Raw genomic sequence first — 15,333 nt, forward strand, 5'->3', positions numbered from 1 at the left:
GGGGTTTTTTGGGTCGCTGATCACGAATCCGAAGTCAGAATTTGATAGTTTTTAAATAAAAAATAGTGGATCCAATATGGCGGCTGTAAAATCAAAAAATTTGTGAAAATTCGATGATTCTCGCCAAAAATTGTTTCTCGAGGGTTTTTGGGGTCGCTGATCACGAATCCGAAGTCAGAATTTGATCATTTCTAAATCCAAAATGGCGGATCCAATATGGTGAGTGTAAAGTCAAAAAAAAAATAAAATTCAAAATTCGATGTTTCTCGCCGAAATTTTTCACTCAGGGGGTGTTACGGGGTTATAAAAAAAAACACGGGTCATTTGAAATACTTTGACACAGGAAATCCTCAACTATTTTACAGTTTTTCGTAAAAATTTCACAATTCTGTGCATCCTGGATTCTGAAGTAGGAACAAGGAGCTTTCGAGAAAGAAAGGATATCAAGTAGAACAGGAATATGGTCCGGGATCTGGATTGTGTTAACCTGAATTCTGAATCCGGCACATTTTGCATCGTTTTCTCTGAAATAACGCGACGCCGCATCGCCTCATTGCCCTAGTCCGGATGTGCAGTTCGATGCAAAAACTAGATACGTTCCGTCGTTTCGCGCTGTCAGTTCTGCATGAAAGGTTACGGGGCCCCGTTTAACCCATCCGGAGAAACCCATGGCTTGTTTGTCGCGCTGCAACGCAGTTTAGAAAACTAGAAAATTTCCACCTCGCGAATATTTCACACTCGATAAGCGGGAGAAAATTTTTGATCCAAAGTATCGAGCGGGATATTTTTCTTTTTCATATTTTCTTTCTTTTACTCTCTAATTTGATGTACAGGTCGTAACGCCTTTCTCATTTTACTCGTAGTTTTTCCAAATTACGATTTTCGAATCAATTTGACGATACAAATTTCTAAGATTTTCATGAATTTTTTTTTTTTACAGCCAACTATGCGGAGGTTATTTTTCAATTTTGTTTCGGTATTTTCAATTTTCATCATATCGATTTTTCGACTCTTTTCGAACGTTTGAAGAGCTTCGAGTTTTTTATTCAATCCATCAGAAAGTAAAAATTCTTTGTTAGTTGTACACGAAAAATTTTTTCAATCCTTATCCCAACAATCTTCAAGTTTCCAAGTGTTTTAGGATATTGCTACGAATTTCCGTTTTTTTATTCCTTACATTCTTTTCCTTTTACAACCCACGCCGTTTTCTAATTTTTACCACCTTGCGTGATGTAAAAAAAAAAAAGTATTGGCTTCGTTCGAAAACCCATTTCGTCCAATTTCAACGAATCTTCACGTTTTCGAACCTCTAGAATCCGAACAACAGGTTTTCAGAAAAATGTTAGTCTCTCCTAGGCTCGATGAAAAAATGTAAAACTTACAGGATTTCACAACGAAATGATGGACGTAAAAAATGTCCATATCCCATTCAATTTGTACTTCCGTTTCTATGACCAGAAATAAATCGATTTTTTTCAGCAGTTTGTATATTTTTGCAGTATTTTTATTTTTGTTTTCCAAATTTTTCTCTCGAAATCTCTTCATTTGGGGTGATGAAAAGCATTGCGAAAAAAAAAAAGAAAAATCGGTATTCAGGTTTGTTATCCATATCAGTTCTTATCTGCTTGAATGAAAAAAAAAAAAAATAAATAATTTCAGCTCGTTCAGACAATCGATAGAAAAAATTCCTTAAAACAAATTTCAAGCTCCTTATTTTCTAAATTTTTCTTGCTGTTTTAGACCGACGGATATTTCGGTGCGGCGTTTAAATTGATAAAGGTCCAAAGCATCTGGTCAAAAGCATCCGTCTCTCTTGTTATTACGCATCTGTGCACATTTCGTAGGACTGTACAGGAATGAATATATATTATATACATATATATATATATATATATATACATATTAGTAGGTACACGAACAGCGTGGAAGGATTTGAAGGTATTAAGCCGGTGGTAACGGACTAACTGCAAACGGGTTTCCTGTTGCGAAAATAGAGGCGAGCAATAACTCTGTTTAAATTTTCTTCTCCTCATATTTACAACGCCGTTTATAATAGTTTATATCATTCATAAACAATACCGACGTGACTTGGTGATGTTTCGCTTACGATTCAATGTTCGTTATTTGAGGATAGTAACAATACTGTTAACAATAAAAATATCAATTGTTTTAGGAAATTGAAATATCGTTTGGTGTTTAATATTTTCAATGTTACAAACTGAACAATATATTATGAAAATTTGAAAAAAAACAAAGGGAGAAAAATAACGGTTAGTAGTTGAAAAAAAAAAAAAAAAAAAGAAGAAGATACAATGAAATTTTATTGTTTTTTTTTATGGTTTTTTTTTTCTTTCTTCTTCTCTTTCACTCAGCTTACAATTAGCTTCGCGTTTGATTTAATAGAAAAAGCAAAGAATGCAAAGCGGTAATTGCAAATGGCAAATCAAAGAGAATGAAATAAATACAGGAAAGTGGCAAACGTCAAAAGCGCCGATTTGTAATTTGTTGGCACAAGAAAAGAATCGTCGAGAATTCGACGAGCAACTCTATATATATATATGTAGGCTGTCTGTCTGTCTGTCTGCGTATAACTTAATCAGCTTAACGAATACGTTAAAACAAAATCTGGTTCCGCGATATCTTTTGATCGGCATGTCTGTTTTTGTATTATTATAATAACATATCGGAGCTCGGTTAGCCTTTGGCGTAATTTATCGACGATATTATATCCAGGAAGAATTAGGCACTCGTAACTCGCATTATAACAGTAATAATAACAATAACGATAACGATGATTAGCAGCGAGGAAAATTGTTTGATTTGCAAAATTGGATCGGTTTTTTTTTTTTTTTTTTTTTTTTTTTTTCACAAACGAACATAGCCGTACAGTTTTTTCGATTCGATCGTAGAATTGAACGATACTTCTATTTTTGGATTTTTAAAATTACTTCTCGCGCAAATCGCTTGAAAGAACAAGTCGTTGCTTTATTTTTTAACAGTTCGGGTACAGAAAAAAAAAAAAAAAAAATAACAATAAAAAAATCCAACAGATTCTTCGATCGAGGAATTATTAACCCAAACGAAGTCAAGTTTTTAATTATTTTTTTTTTTTTTAAAGCCTTGCAAAATTTTCTCGACAACTCTTTTGCACCAATTTTGTAACTGTGAAAAGCTCGCGACGAATATATTTGAGGTCGCAGTTTCAAAGAAAGTGTCGCATGGCCGGTGAGAGAAAAAAAAAAAAAAAAAAGGAATTAGTCGCGATTCGTATCTGATGAAAATAAAAAAAGCTGGCATCCGCCCCGTTACGTGGAAGAAAATTTAAGCTGTTGTTCGGACGTTCGGCAGATCAGCGATTTAATATCGCGTGCGAGATTGCAGGTCTGCATCGTCCGTCAATTATACACGCAAGCACAAACATCGATTCCATACACAAACACATCCGCCATTAAGTCCTAGTTTTGAACGCACGCGCACCTGTTATTAGCGTTTGATACGAAGCCGAGTTAATTTCAGCACGCTGCATGAATCAAAGCCCGACAAAATCAAACACCGGCTTTATTACGTACCTCGTGCGAAATTCTCGTCGCGATTTCATTCGTTTGAATTTTCTTCTTCTTTTTTATACACTGTGAGAAATTTTTATTTCCGCTTACCGCTCGGTCCTTGACTATTTTCATTTTTTACCACGATCGACAAAATATAGTTCTAGGTAGAAAATAAAAATTAGTATCCGTTAATATTCTTTCTCATTACGATCGCTGTTGCTAGATTTTCTTGCGACTGTTGCGAAAATTTAACGCTCGTGCAACGATAAATTGACGTCAAAACCTTGTTTAACTAAAAAAGTAGAGTAAAACCTTACAAACTGATTTTGCGTTGCAATTAGCAAAAAAGGATCGACGATAGCGCAAAATGTTTACGCGTACCTCGTTTTTCCTAAGTCCAACAATATTCGAACAGTTTCTTTAACGATACTTGTTTTACTGAATTTTTCCAGCTACTGTAACAAATGAAATTTTTTTCAGTTTAGCTGTGGGTGCGAATTTTCTACGTTCATCGATCGGTCGTTACTACGAATTTATGCGCAGTTTTAATTGACCTTAAGATTTTTATCCACAAAAGAAAAAGGGTTTTTACTCTCTCTGTTTCAAACAAATCAATAATGTACGTGTATAAAAATCGTGAGATCGGTAACAATGATTTTAAATACATTTCAGCGTCAATTTCAGTATCTGATTTCTTATTACTTCAGAAGAAATCTCGACAAGTTTTTTTTTCCAATTTCTAATCGATCTACGCGAAGTGGTACAATTTTTGAAGTAAAATACCATCCGTATTTTGAAGTAAAAATCGTGTGAATAAATGAAAATTATTTTAATCTCGGTTTAAAAACCAATCGAATTAAGTTCTGGTAACCAATTTAAGAAGAATCGCCAGAGATAAAAATAATTGCTAAATTTTGTGGAAAAATCGACCATTAAGTTTGGATTTATTTTTTTCATTTTTTTTTGTACGTATGATAAACGTATGAAAATAGAAGTTTGGAGTAAACATATAGTTTGTCTTCAAAGCCGAGAGAGAAGAAGCTGCGAATAATAATATATACGAAGAAACTGAAAGTTTTCCGCAAGACCGAGACGTTCGAAATCTGCGGTAAACATTTCTCGTTCAGTCGGAAATTTTCGCACATGTAACAAAGTTGAAAAAAAGTTGAAAAGAAATAAGAAGAAACAAAACGTTTACACACGTGTTCAGACAGTGTCAATTTTCCCGAAATCAAGCGTCACGTGACGAGCTTTCGTCAACCAGAATTCAGACTTGTATATTTTACAGTTTCCGGCAGCGTTGCGTTCAAAGAATTTGCGAATCGAGAAAGAAAACACTGAAAAAAGTCGATAACAAGCCTCATCGTACGATTCTCTTGGTCGGAGCAAAAATTTCCAATTCGATATCCAGTTTTCCGGTTCCCAATTTCGCACGATTTCTATTCTCTTCATTGAGAAAAATTTCATTTGTTACAGTAACTAGGAAAAATTTGGTAAAACAGGTATCGTTAAAAAAACTGTTTCAATATTGTTGGAATTACGGAAAACAAGGTACGCGTAAACATTTTGCGCTATCGTCGATCCTCTTTTGGTTATTGCAATGCAAAATCAGTTTGTAAGGCTTACTCTACTTTTTTAGTTAAACAAGGCTTTGACGTCAATTTATCGTTGCACGAGCGTTAAATTTTCGCAACAGCTGCAAGAAAATATAGCAACAGTGATCGTAATGAGAGAGAATAGTAACGGATACTAGACTTTCCGGTAACGGCTTGAAAACTAATTTTCATTTTCTACCTAGAACTGTATTTTGTCGATTGTAGTAAAAAATGAAAATAATTAAGGACCGAGCGGTAACCGGAAATAAAAATTTCTCTCAGTCTTCCCCCCCGAATCGCCGAATATGCTTTGAAACTGAATTGCCGAATTATAATGAAATTATTTAAGCTCTCTGAAATCGACTCGAAAGTCACGTGGTCTGTAAATAATGTATCTTCAACGATTTTCATAAAACATGAGAAATAGTGGGAAAAGAGTTCTTGGAAGAAAAAGAAAATGAATAAATAAAACCCTAGATAAGATGGTTTAATAAAGTCTGACAAAGTATTAAAAAAAAAAAAAAAACACGAAGCTTCTTTTGAATATGTCAAGAAATCTTCATGAGTAATTTCGGAAAAGTTTCAAAGTCCGAAAAAGTTAGTCAACCAGAAAAGTAATGAACACCCTATTTGAATTTCTATATTGAGAGTGATATTTCCGAAAGAACCTTTTCCCTCAAGATCGTTCTTCATCTTCTTTATCTTTTTCTTCTTATTCTTCTGCTTCTTTGAGACCATATAAAAAAAAAGGTCCACGTATAACGTGTAGAAATGATTTTTTTTCGACTTCCCCCCTCCTCATTATTCCCGTAACGTATTTTTTCTCTTCTCCGGTTCTTCGATTATACTTGCGACAACTTCGTCATCGGATGCAGCAGCCATTGATGCGTGCAACCCATAAACGTCGTTCCGATTCTCCTCCTTTTCTGGAAGGGATCTTCTTCTTCTTCTTTGGGGGGGGGGGCACGAAATTGGCACGTCGGTGGAAACGGAGCCGCCTGTTTTTTTTTTTTTTTTTTCCGGTATCCGGAGGTCCGTCCGGTTATCGACTTTCCGATGCATCCGGCCTCCTTCGAACCACGAGTGTGTCTGCGTCAGTTTGCGAGGCTATCAAAGGATCGCCTTGTCCCCTCCTTTTCTCACCGCGACTCCTTCCCGTAACGGAGAAAGTTACGGCGTGTCGACCGCCCTTGTAAACACGGTTCTAAATTGGCCAACATTTCAACCTCGGTGCCTATAAACGGTCCGTTCCTCGATGATACTGATAAAAAGCGCGTGATACACGCGACTCGATCGACTCCGGTGAAACAAGACAAACAACAAGTCCCCGAACCGTTTGAGAATCGAAAAATCTCGTCAATCTTATCGTCGAGAACGATCATCATCGTTTTTCATCTTCTTCTTCTTCCGCCTCTACGCATCCTCGAAGATCACTCCAACTTTTGATTTGAACCAATTTTCGAACCACGAAATCACAAGAGAGCACGATAATAAGAAATAGCGGAAATGGATTGCAGATGGTCGTTGGCCTCGAATGTTCAAGGTAAGACGTGTTTTATTCTTTTTCACCACTTGAATGTTTTCCGGAAAGAGAAGGCAGATAAAGAAACAAGGTCTTGTCCATCATCCGTCGAGGTTTCAACTCGGAATCGTTTATTATTCATTTCGTTAATAATTTCGTGTACCTACCGAGCTGGTTCGTAACGATTATAAGGCTCGCTGTTAGACACGCGCGATTTATGACATAGCCCCGATCGATCGATCGATCAATCAGCCGGCCGATCCATCAATCGATCGATTATCCAATGATCGAAACTCATAAAACTCATGTAGGCGGGTCATCTTACACGGGATGTATGAGCTGCGGGACTCTTGCTGTTTCTCACAAAGACAAGGTACCAAGAGAGAGAGAGAGAGAGAGAGAGAGAGAGAGAGAGAGAGAGAGAGAGGAAGAAGGAGATTTGGAATTAAGGTGCAACGGTGCATCGTACCACCTGTTGATTCGCGACCATTACGACGCCGTGCACCCATAGCTCACAACGTCTTGGTACATGGACTTGTCAAACAGTTGGTTGGTACTGGAATCCATATTACACAATGGTTCTCCGAAAATATTCAGAGTGTTTTTAATTTCGTTCAAACGCAAAACAGTAACGACGAACGGAAAGGTTACGAAGAATATTGAGATATTGACCTCGCTGATAGAGTGGAGTAATGAGTATTGGAATTGTAGGTCAGTGAAGTACGTCATACCATTTATTTGTTAACATTTCGACCCGAGTGAAGGTCTTCCTCGGAACGATACATATTTATTAACACTGTCGGGAACGGAAAATGAAATGAATCAAAATCAATTTAGGACAATATGGATACGACAATGAAGTTATTACGACGATGACGTTGGCATTGTTATCCACTGTTATCCGCTGTAAGGTCAAGTCAAGAAAGGTTATGAACCTTAGATATCGCATGACGTGATCATGTTCGGTAGATTCTCGTATTACAAAGACAAGGTCTTTGGTAGTAGAACGAAATTCCTGAACTTGAACGCGTATTTGACAGACTTCCTGGACTTGGTTCTGACTCATTCAAGGCCACCTATGGCGTCTGCCTCCCATGGTCGACGATCGGTAGCGGATTACAACAATGGCCTTTAATACGTCAGAATCAATCTGAAAGTCTGTACATAGAACCTCGGGTATTTTTTAATTTCACTGCGTGAAGTAGCTTCGGCTGACTCGGGCCGTCGCTCGGACAAGAGTTCAACCGACTTCAGGTTAAATCGGAACAAGAGTTCACTCGGCATCAAGTCAATTCAAGATAAGAATTCGACCGACTTCAAGTGAATTTTGAAAAAGACGTCAACCGACTTGACCTGAATTCCGAATAAGAGTTCAACCGAATCCAAGTCAACTGACTCGAGGTGAATTAACTCCGAACAAGACCCGAAATGAATTCTGAATAAGAGTGTAACTGTAAGACTTTAATTGAATCTGAATAAAGACTTTGACTGACTTCAAGTGCATTTAGAATTTCAAACGAACGGAGGATGAGACTAAAACTGATTAAAAATTTATCAAGAATGAATTGAATCAACGTGTTGCCAAGTATACCTCATCATAAGATACTTCACGAATTCGACCACTATCGACTAACCGCTGCAGCGTTGGCGAATCGATCCAACTTTGCCGCAACTCCGATTCAATTTCACCCCCGAAAAATATTCCGTAACAACACGGTAGCCAAGAAGCTTAAACAAACCTGACTGAAGTCCAACACGAGGTCCGAACCGATTGGCGACCTGGGGTAGAATGACACCACTCGCTCCATGGATACCATGGGACAATATCTGCACCATAACGCCAACGACAAGGATGACCCAGCCCCATCCTCCCTCAGGATAATAGTGCTGTTTGAGGGTAAGCAGCTGCCTGAGATCGGCGACGAGCCTCGACGATGGTCTTCCAGGGGGATGTTCGTTGCTCCCGAGTCCGCTGTCATGGATGGATAATTGCGGTAGTGATCTGCTCCTGTAGAGGATGGGGGGCCCCCCGGAGGCCTCAGGGCCCTGAAGGTATCGCCTTGTGGCGGCATCCTGCAGAGCTAGTAGATCGTGGGCCTCATCGAGGGGGGAATCGCACCGATTTCGGCATCTCGCCTGCCGATGATGATGCTGGAGGCGATCGTGTGTCTCGCCGCATCCCTCGCACCTGAACGTCGCCGTTCGCAGAGCCGATTCGGGACTGCACGGACTGCGCGCCCCCTTTTCGTGCTGGTGATGAACTTGGGCCCTAGGCGAGAACGTCGCGTCCTGACGGCAGAGGGCGTTGCGGTTAGTTTGGGCCTGACGCGTAGGTGAAACCTTGCGCACCACTTCGGGCTTGAAGACGTATTTCGTCGGGCTTTTTGGCACGCGAATAAGTTTCTGTGTACGATCCTTGTCGCGGGGTGTCCTGCCGGGTTCTGCTCGGACAGCGTCCATCATACGCTTCCCCAGTTCAGACCCGCAGACCCCCGAGGATCACGCGAAATTTCAAACTTGTCTCTTACTTGCTTCGGTAACGCTCCGACATATTACTCTTTACCGATGTTTGTTTATTCATTTATTTTATTTATTTATTTATTTATTTTTTTCTTAAACAAATCTTCTCCCACGTCACCTCGATCACGCGTAATTTGTTTATTTTCGTTTTGTTCTCTTCACTCACTGGATTACATTTTCTTTCTATTTATTTTTCACGAGCTTTAGTAGTTTTTCGGTGTGTCTTTTGCGTGGTTTGTTTCTTTTTTTTTTTTTTGTTTTTTTAGGTCAGGTTCTATTCAACGCTTACACGCTGGTTTCTTTTTTCGCTTTTTCTTCTTCTGCTTCTTCTTCTTCTTCTTCTGGTTACCAATTACACGCGCACCGATCATCCCGGTCACTTGACTTCATGACTGTATCAATACAGGGTCACTGTTATTTCGTATTCGTTGCCGTCACCGGCATTATCTGTTTCACTGCGATTCGACGATGTTGTTCTCTTCTCCTTCAGCACCTATATTATCGATACATATTTTTTTTTTTTTTTGTTTCTTTCAAATACATTCGACATCATTTTTGTCGCTAGTTACGAATCCGTGCATTTTTGTTTTCTTTCGTTATTGTTTCACATCGGAAATATGATTAAATATTCACACAAGTTATGAGTTTTCCATCGTTGATATATGTACAAGTTCTACAAATTCGTTCGCTTTTCTCTTCTTAATGATTTTCCGTACTCGTACAATTATTTTTCGAATAAACGCTGTTGTTTCTATCACTTCGCAGTACCAGTACGAAAAGTTACTTATTCTCAGATCGATAAAAAATTTCACGGTGAAAACCCCGCAGCGACGCGGTATAATTGTTTCTTCTTTTATTGCTAATTTTGACCAGTATTTTGCGTGAAATTATCTTTTACGCAATACACGGATAACGAAAAAAATTGAGGACGAATATAAGTAGACGTTCAAATTCATTCGCGCACTTGTCAAAATGTGTTTCCTGCAAAAATTTGACCATTTGTTCATAAAAACTAGTTTATTTAATCCATTCGCTTTTTTTGTACACCATGTTGTAAAATTTTGATTTGCGTATCAAATAGTTGCCAATTATGTACGATTCTTACAAATCGATTGCCGCTATTTGTTTTCTAAATTTATTCTCGCGTTGCGAGAAAAACCGCAGACTTTGTAGAAAGGCAAAAATTCAAATTTCTAAAACATGTCCGAAAAATTTTAAAATCGTCGAAAAATTGTATTCCGTACACAAAAAACTGAGTCATTTCGTACAAGCATTTTCATTCTATACTGAACGGGTCGAGTTGAATCGATCACTCGGCTTAAGCCGCAAACGATTTTTTTTTTTTTTTTTTTCATCCTCCTCTTTCGCATTCTGTAACACGTGGAGAGCGCTCATTACACGTAGATATATCTCATTGAATGACAAACATAAATTGTAAGAAGCAAAACGAGACAAGCGCTCAGGCTGTGCGTGGGTGAGAGCAAGAGTTCCAACTCTTTTATATTCACATCTATTACACATGCGAGAGTGGACCAAAAACCGATCTCCGAGCGCATTCTCACATCCTAAGGTATGCGCAAAAAGAAACGATACAGGTATGTTATATAGCTTTAACTTTTTACCGTTTCTTCGTTTCGTTTCCCTTTCCTTGTTTCTAATTTTTATTTATTTTTTTTATTTTTATTTTTTTTTTTTTTGTTTTTTTTTTATCTTTTCACTACACGTTTTTTCCGTTTCTTGTTCTAACTCTCCTCCGTCCTTGTCCCGCGTTCTCTCCGTACCGAATAGCGTACGTGAGTATTTGCACAGGCAGAGGAAGAAGAGGAGAAGAAGAGGAGGAAGAAAAAAAAAAAAAAATTAGTCAAGTAAAAAGTAAAAAAAAAAAAAAAACAACGACGACGACGACAAAAAAAAAAGAAAAGGGAAAGAATCGTTTTTGCGTACAGAGCGCAGAGCAAGAGCCAGAGAGATTGGATTGGAGGATAGGGGGGAAAAAATCGATCGTCCTCTTGTTTTTTTGTTTCTCGTTTTTTGTTTTTTCGTTTTTCTTTCCGGTTTTTTTTTCTTCTCTCTTTTTTTTGTTTCTTCTTCTTCCTTTCAACCGCGTTAATCAACGTCTTGCAGGCTGCTGCAAGTACCGTCGCTGGCAATGTGGCTTTGCGAGAGTGTGAGAAGGTGTATGCTTGTATGTATGTGTGTGTGTGTATATATATATATGTATATATACATATATAGGTAAGGTAGGTTATACCTTCAGTGAGAAAGTTTTCTATCAACGCTATACGTATACGATCGCTACTTCGGTGATTCACTCGATCGGCCGGCGCTTTTGCAGAGCTGATATTGTCGGAGAGGGGGGGGGGGGGGGGGGGGGGGGCAAGGATAACCGCGAAACTATTATGTTACATACGCTATATATATATATATATATATATATTCGCAATCTCTGCACTTTGTCTGTCGATTTATTGCAAATTTCATTCAAACTGCCCCCGGGAATCATTATAAGCGTATATCATTATAACCTATAGGTCCAACTGTTGTGTTACATTCGATGTCTTTGAAATTACAAATTTAATCCGTTCTATATTTTTGTACGTATCGTAAATACACGCGTTGTGTGTGGAGAAAAAAGAAGAAAGATGAAAAAAAAAAAAAAAAAAAATAAAGAGAGAAAAGAATGAGAGATCGAGAGAGAGAGAGAGAGAGAGAAAAAAGAGGATACATTGAAAAATGATTGAAAATTCGATTTCCGCCTTGCCCCCCCCCCCCCCCCCCCCCCCCCCTCCATCATTTATCGATGATATTGATCGATGTTCAACGTGTAAATATTTGTATTTTTTTATTTATTTATTCATTTTTTTTCTTCATCTGCACACATTAATTTTATCGCGTATCCTTCCCGCTTGATGTCATCTCTCTGTCAATTATTCTCCACAATCGTGATAAGACGTATCGAATCACGAACCGAAGCTTCAATTTTCCGCAAAGTTTTTCATTTGGAATCTGGCAAAAATCGACACAATTGATGCGTTTCCGATTAAGGACGATTTTTTTTTTTTTTTTTTTTTTGTTCCTCATTCGAATAAATTCTTCCAATTTTTTTTTTGCCAACTTCACTTCGGCGATAAAATTTGGTAACAAAGCGATGGCGAAGAAGATATACATATATATATATGTATATATGTTTTTTTTTTCCTCAAATACTTACACAATTGACGTATTGTTTTACGGATGAAAAAGAAAACTTGATAAAGACATACTGTTTCTGATCTTGATCGCGGAAGTTTTCTTCCCGCGATAAATTTTTCATAATTCCGGATCGTAGGTGTGACGGTGACGTAGGAAAAAAAATGATCTGGACGAATGTTAGGCAGGACTATCCTGAATTATAATACATTGACGGGTTCAATTTTTTACGTGTGTTCGAAAACCGGAAACAAGAGCGATAAAACATACGGTGAGTTGAGATTAGAGATCCTCCGACAGATTTATACTTTGCATTTATATTTATGTTCATATATGTATAATGTGTCTACACCTGAACAACATATGTATGTATATTAGTGTGGGTATTATAATAACCTGCGCGAAGCTCGTCGTTTTGCATCACACAACACGTGCAGCGGATAATGAAATTTAACCGATTGATATACGAGAATCGGTACAAAAAAAATTATCTACTAAATATAGTTTTCATTATTCATAGAATTTTTTTTAATTCTCATTCAGAGTCGTTTTCCGTTTTTTTTTTTTGGTTTTTCTGGTCTTTTTTTTTTCTCACCATACGTACAAGTGTACCGATTAATTACTTGCGGAAAGAAGAGTTAAACAAGACAAAAAAATAAAGAGAACAAGAAAAATTAATTTACGTGTACCAATATATTTGTTTAATTTTTTTTTTTCTTCTGTTCTTCCATCTTCTGTTTTACACTTATTTCTGACCGCGAACGGAGAGAATTTTTGTTGCAATGAAAAAATTAACCGAAATAACTTATTTTCGCAATATCTTGCCACCAAAATGTTGCCGTGCGAATTGTCAGCGAAGTTTGAATTGCTGTGAAATTAGTCGAATTGTTCGGAATCGAAATGAAAAAATTTAATTTAATTTTCTTTATTTCTTACGCATATTTTATACTTCGAATCCATCATCTGTGTTCATAGGTTTGGAAATTGTTCACCACATTTTTCATACCATAAAACTCGTGAAATGAATTTGCAAAAAAAAAAAAACAAAAAAACAAAAATATAAAAATGAATTTCGACGACGACGATAAAAACTCTTTGCTTCGTTGTTTATTTCCTGCGGGTGTTGTGTTTTTTTTTTTTCCTTCTCTTTTCCTTTCGGGACGAAGTTACAGACTTGTCACATATATTATTTCGAATGATATACACATGTCAATAAACAATTGATCGTTGTACAAATTGAACCAAATTTTGCAACGATGGAAATCTCATCATATTTTTTCTCAACACACAAGCGTCATCATAACCCTGTGTGAATATTTTCATAGAATCTAGGGACGAAAAAAAAAAAACGAATATAAAATTATCGATAAAAACGAAGAAACCAAAAAAAAAAAAAAAACGATTAGTCGAACAAAAATTGCAAAAACGGACCTGAGAAGTGATTTTCCTCCACTTTTGCATCACCTCGCCGACAGTGGGTTTTAAATTTTTACGCCCGCTGTTCCGCGATCCCTCAAACTGCATTATGTACGCAAAAATATATTACGTATACGATGTTTTTGTAAAAGAAACAAGAAAATAATAATTGCAAAATGAAAACTGTACAACGATTTTGAATATCAGTATTGAAATTTTCTACGTTTACGTTTAAGGCATTCGATTTGAGATTTATTAAGTTTATTTATATCATCACTCGTGATAGTCGATGATGAAAATTTTGTCAACCGATCGATGGATTGATCGGTTTTTACATTATCTCGTATAAGAGAGTCCCGGTGGATTTTGTGGAAATGACAGTGAAATTGCGGATTAACGCGGTGAACGCGAGCGCAGGATTTGAATGTTTGATTATCGCGCGCGCGGCAAATCTCGAAATCACTCGCCGGCCTTTCGTCGTACGGATAAAATACGCCCAACGACCTTTCCGCACGCGGTCTGTCGGCGGACTGCCGCTGTGATACCTTCGCCGAGAAGAGAGGCTTCGTCTGCGCCGCGGGAGAATTCGAGGAGACGAGACGGACGCCCGGCGTCGCGACGCGACCTGCGATCAACCGCCCCGCCAATTCCCCTTCCTGCACTTCGCCAAATCCTTTCCCCCCCTCCCTCTTGGACCAGGTACCAGGGAAGCTCATCCCCGGATATTGAGAGATGCAAATTGGATTTCAAGCAAGTCGAATTTTTGGTAATTTTTGTTCTGCGCAATTCACGTGGAAGAAGAATTTTATTGTTTGTTTAAGGCTTATGAAATTCGTAGAATCTCAATTATCCAAAGATGCGGAATTCCATTTTGAGCAAATAATACAGATTGTATTTGAAATAAGTCAGATTTTCGTTAATTTTTGTAATCTGCGCAATTGGAATGAAAGAAACATATTATTCTTCTGTTTAAAGTTGGTGAAATTCGCAAAATCTCAATTATCCAAGGATGCAGGATTCAATTTGGAGGAAAAGATGCAAATTGTATTTGAAATAAGTCAGATTTTGGTTAATTTTTGTAATCTGCGCAATTGGAATGGAAGAAAAATATTATTTTTTTGTTTAAAGTAGGTGAAATTCGCACGATATCAATTGCCCAAAGATGCGGAAATCAATTTGGAGCAAAATACAAACTTTCGTTAATAAGACACGAATATAATTTGGCACCTTTTTTTCTTTTCACAATGAACGGAATTTGCTCAAACACAAGTCGGAGCAAGCTGATTTAGCGATTTATAATTTTACCTGGAAGAGCAAAGATAATTTTTCACAAATTTTCATACAAAAAAAGGAATTCTGTTTTGCGAATATTATTTTCTAATTCTCTAATCTAGTTTCAGGATTCTATTTCCGATCTTCCAAATCTCCGTACAATAATTCATACATGGTGTGCATCGATAGTTTCATGCAAAAAAACCAAAGAAAAAAAAAAACCAAAGATTTGGGAAGTTGGATAAAAAGTTGATTACAAAAAAGAGAAACT

The 15,333-nt window shown here is 37.4% G+C and overlaps 1 protein-coding gene across 1 annotated transcript in view; it reads right to left on the minus strand.

The window, feature by feature from the left end:
- LOC124223063 (monocarboxylate transporter 10) overlaps positions 1-14,328 on the minus strand; it is a 115,063-nt gene extending 100,735 nt beyond the window's left edge. The window contains exons 1-2 of the mRNA XM_046634690.2: positions 13,806-14,328; positions 8,405-9,678 (exon numbers count right to left, since the gene is read on the minus strand). Coding sequence (XP_046490646.1) covers positions 8,405-9,128 — 724 coding nt within the window. The 5' untranslated portion in view covers positions 9,129-9,678; positions 13,806-14,328. The remainder of the gene's footprint in view (positions 1-8,404; positions 9,679-13,805) is intronic.
- Positions 14,329-15,333: the final 1,005 nt, after the last annotated feature.

The sequence above is a fragment of the Neodiprion pinetum genome, chromosome 7, assembly GCF_021155775.2.
Source record: "Neodiprion pinetum isolate iyNeoPine1 chromosome 7, iyNeoPine1.2, whole genome shotgun sequence".
Classification (NCBI taxonomy): Eukaryota; Metazoa; Arthropoda; class Insecta; order Hymenoptera; family Diprionidae; genus Neodiprion; species Neodiprion pinetum.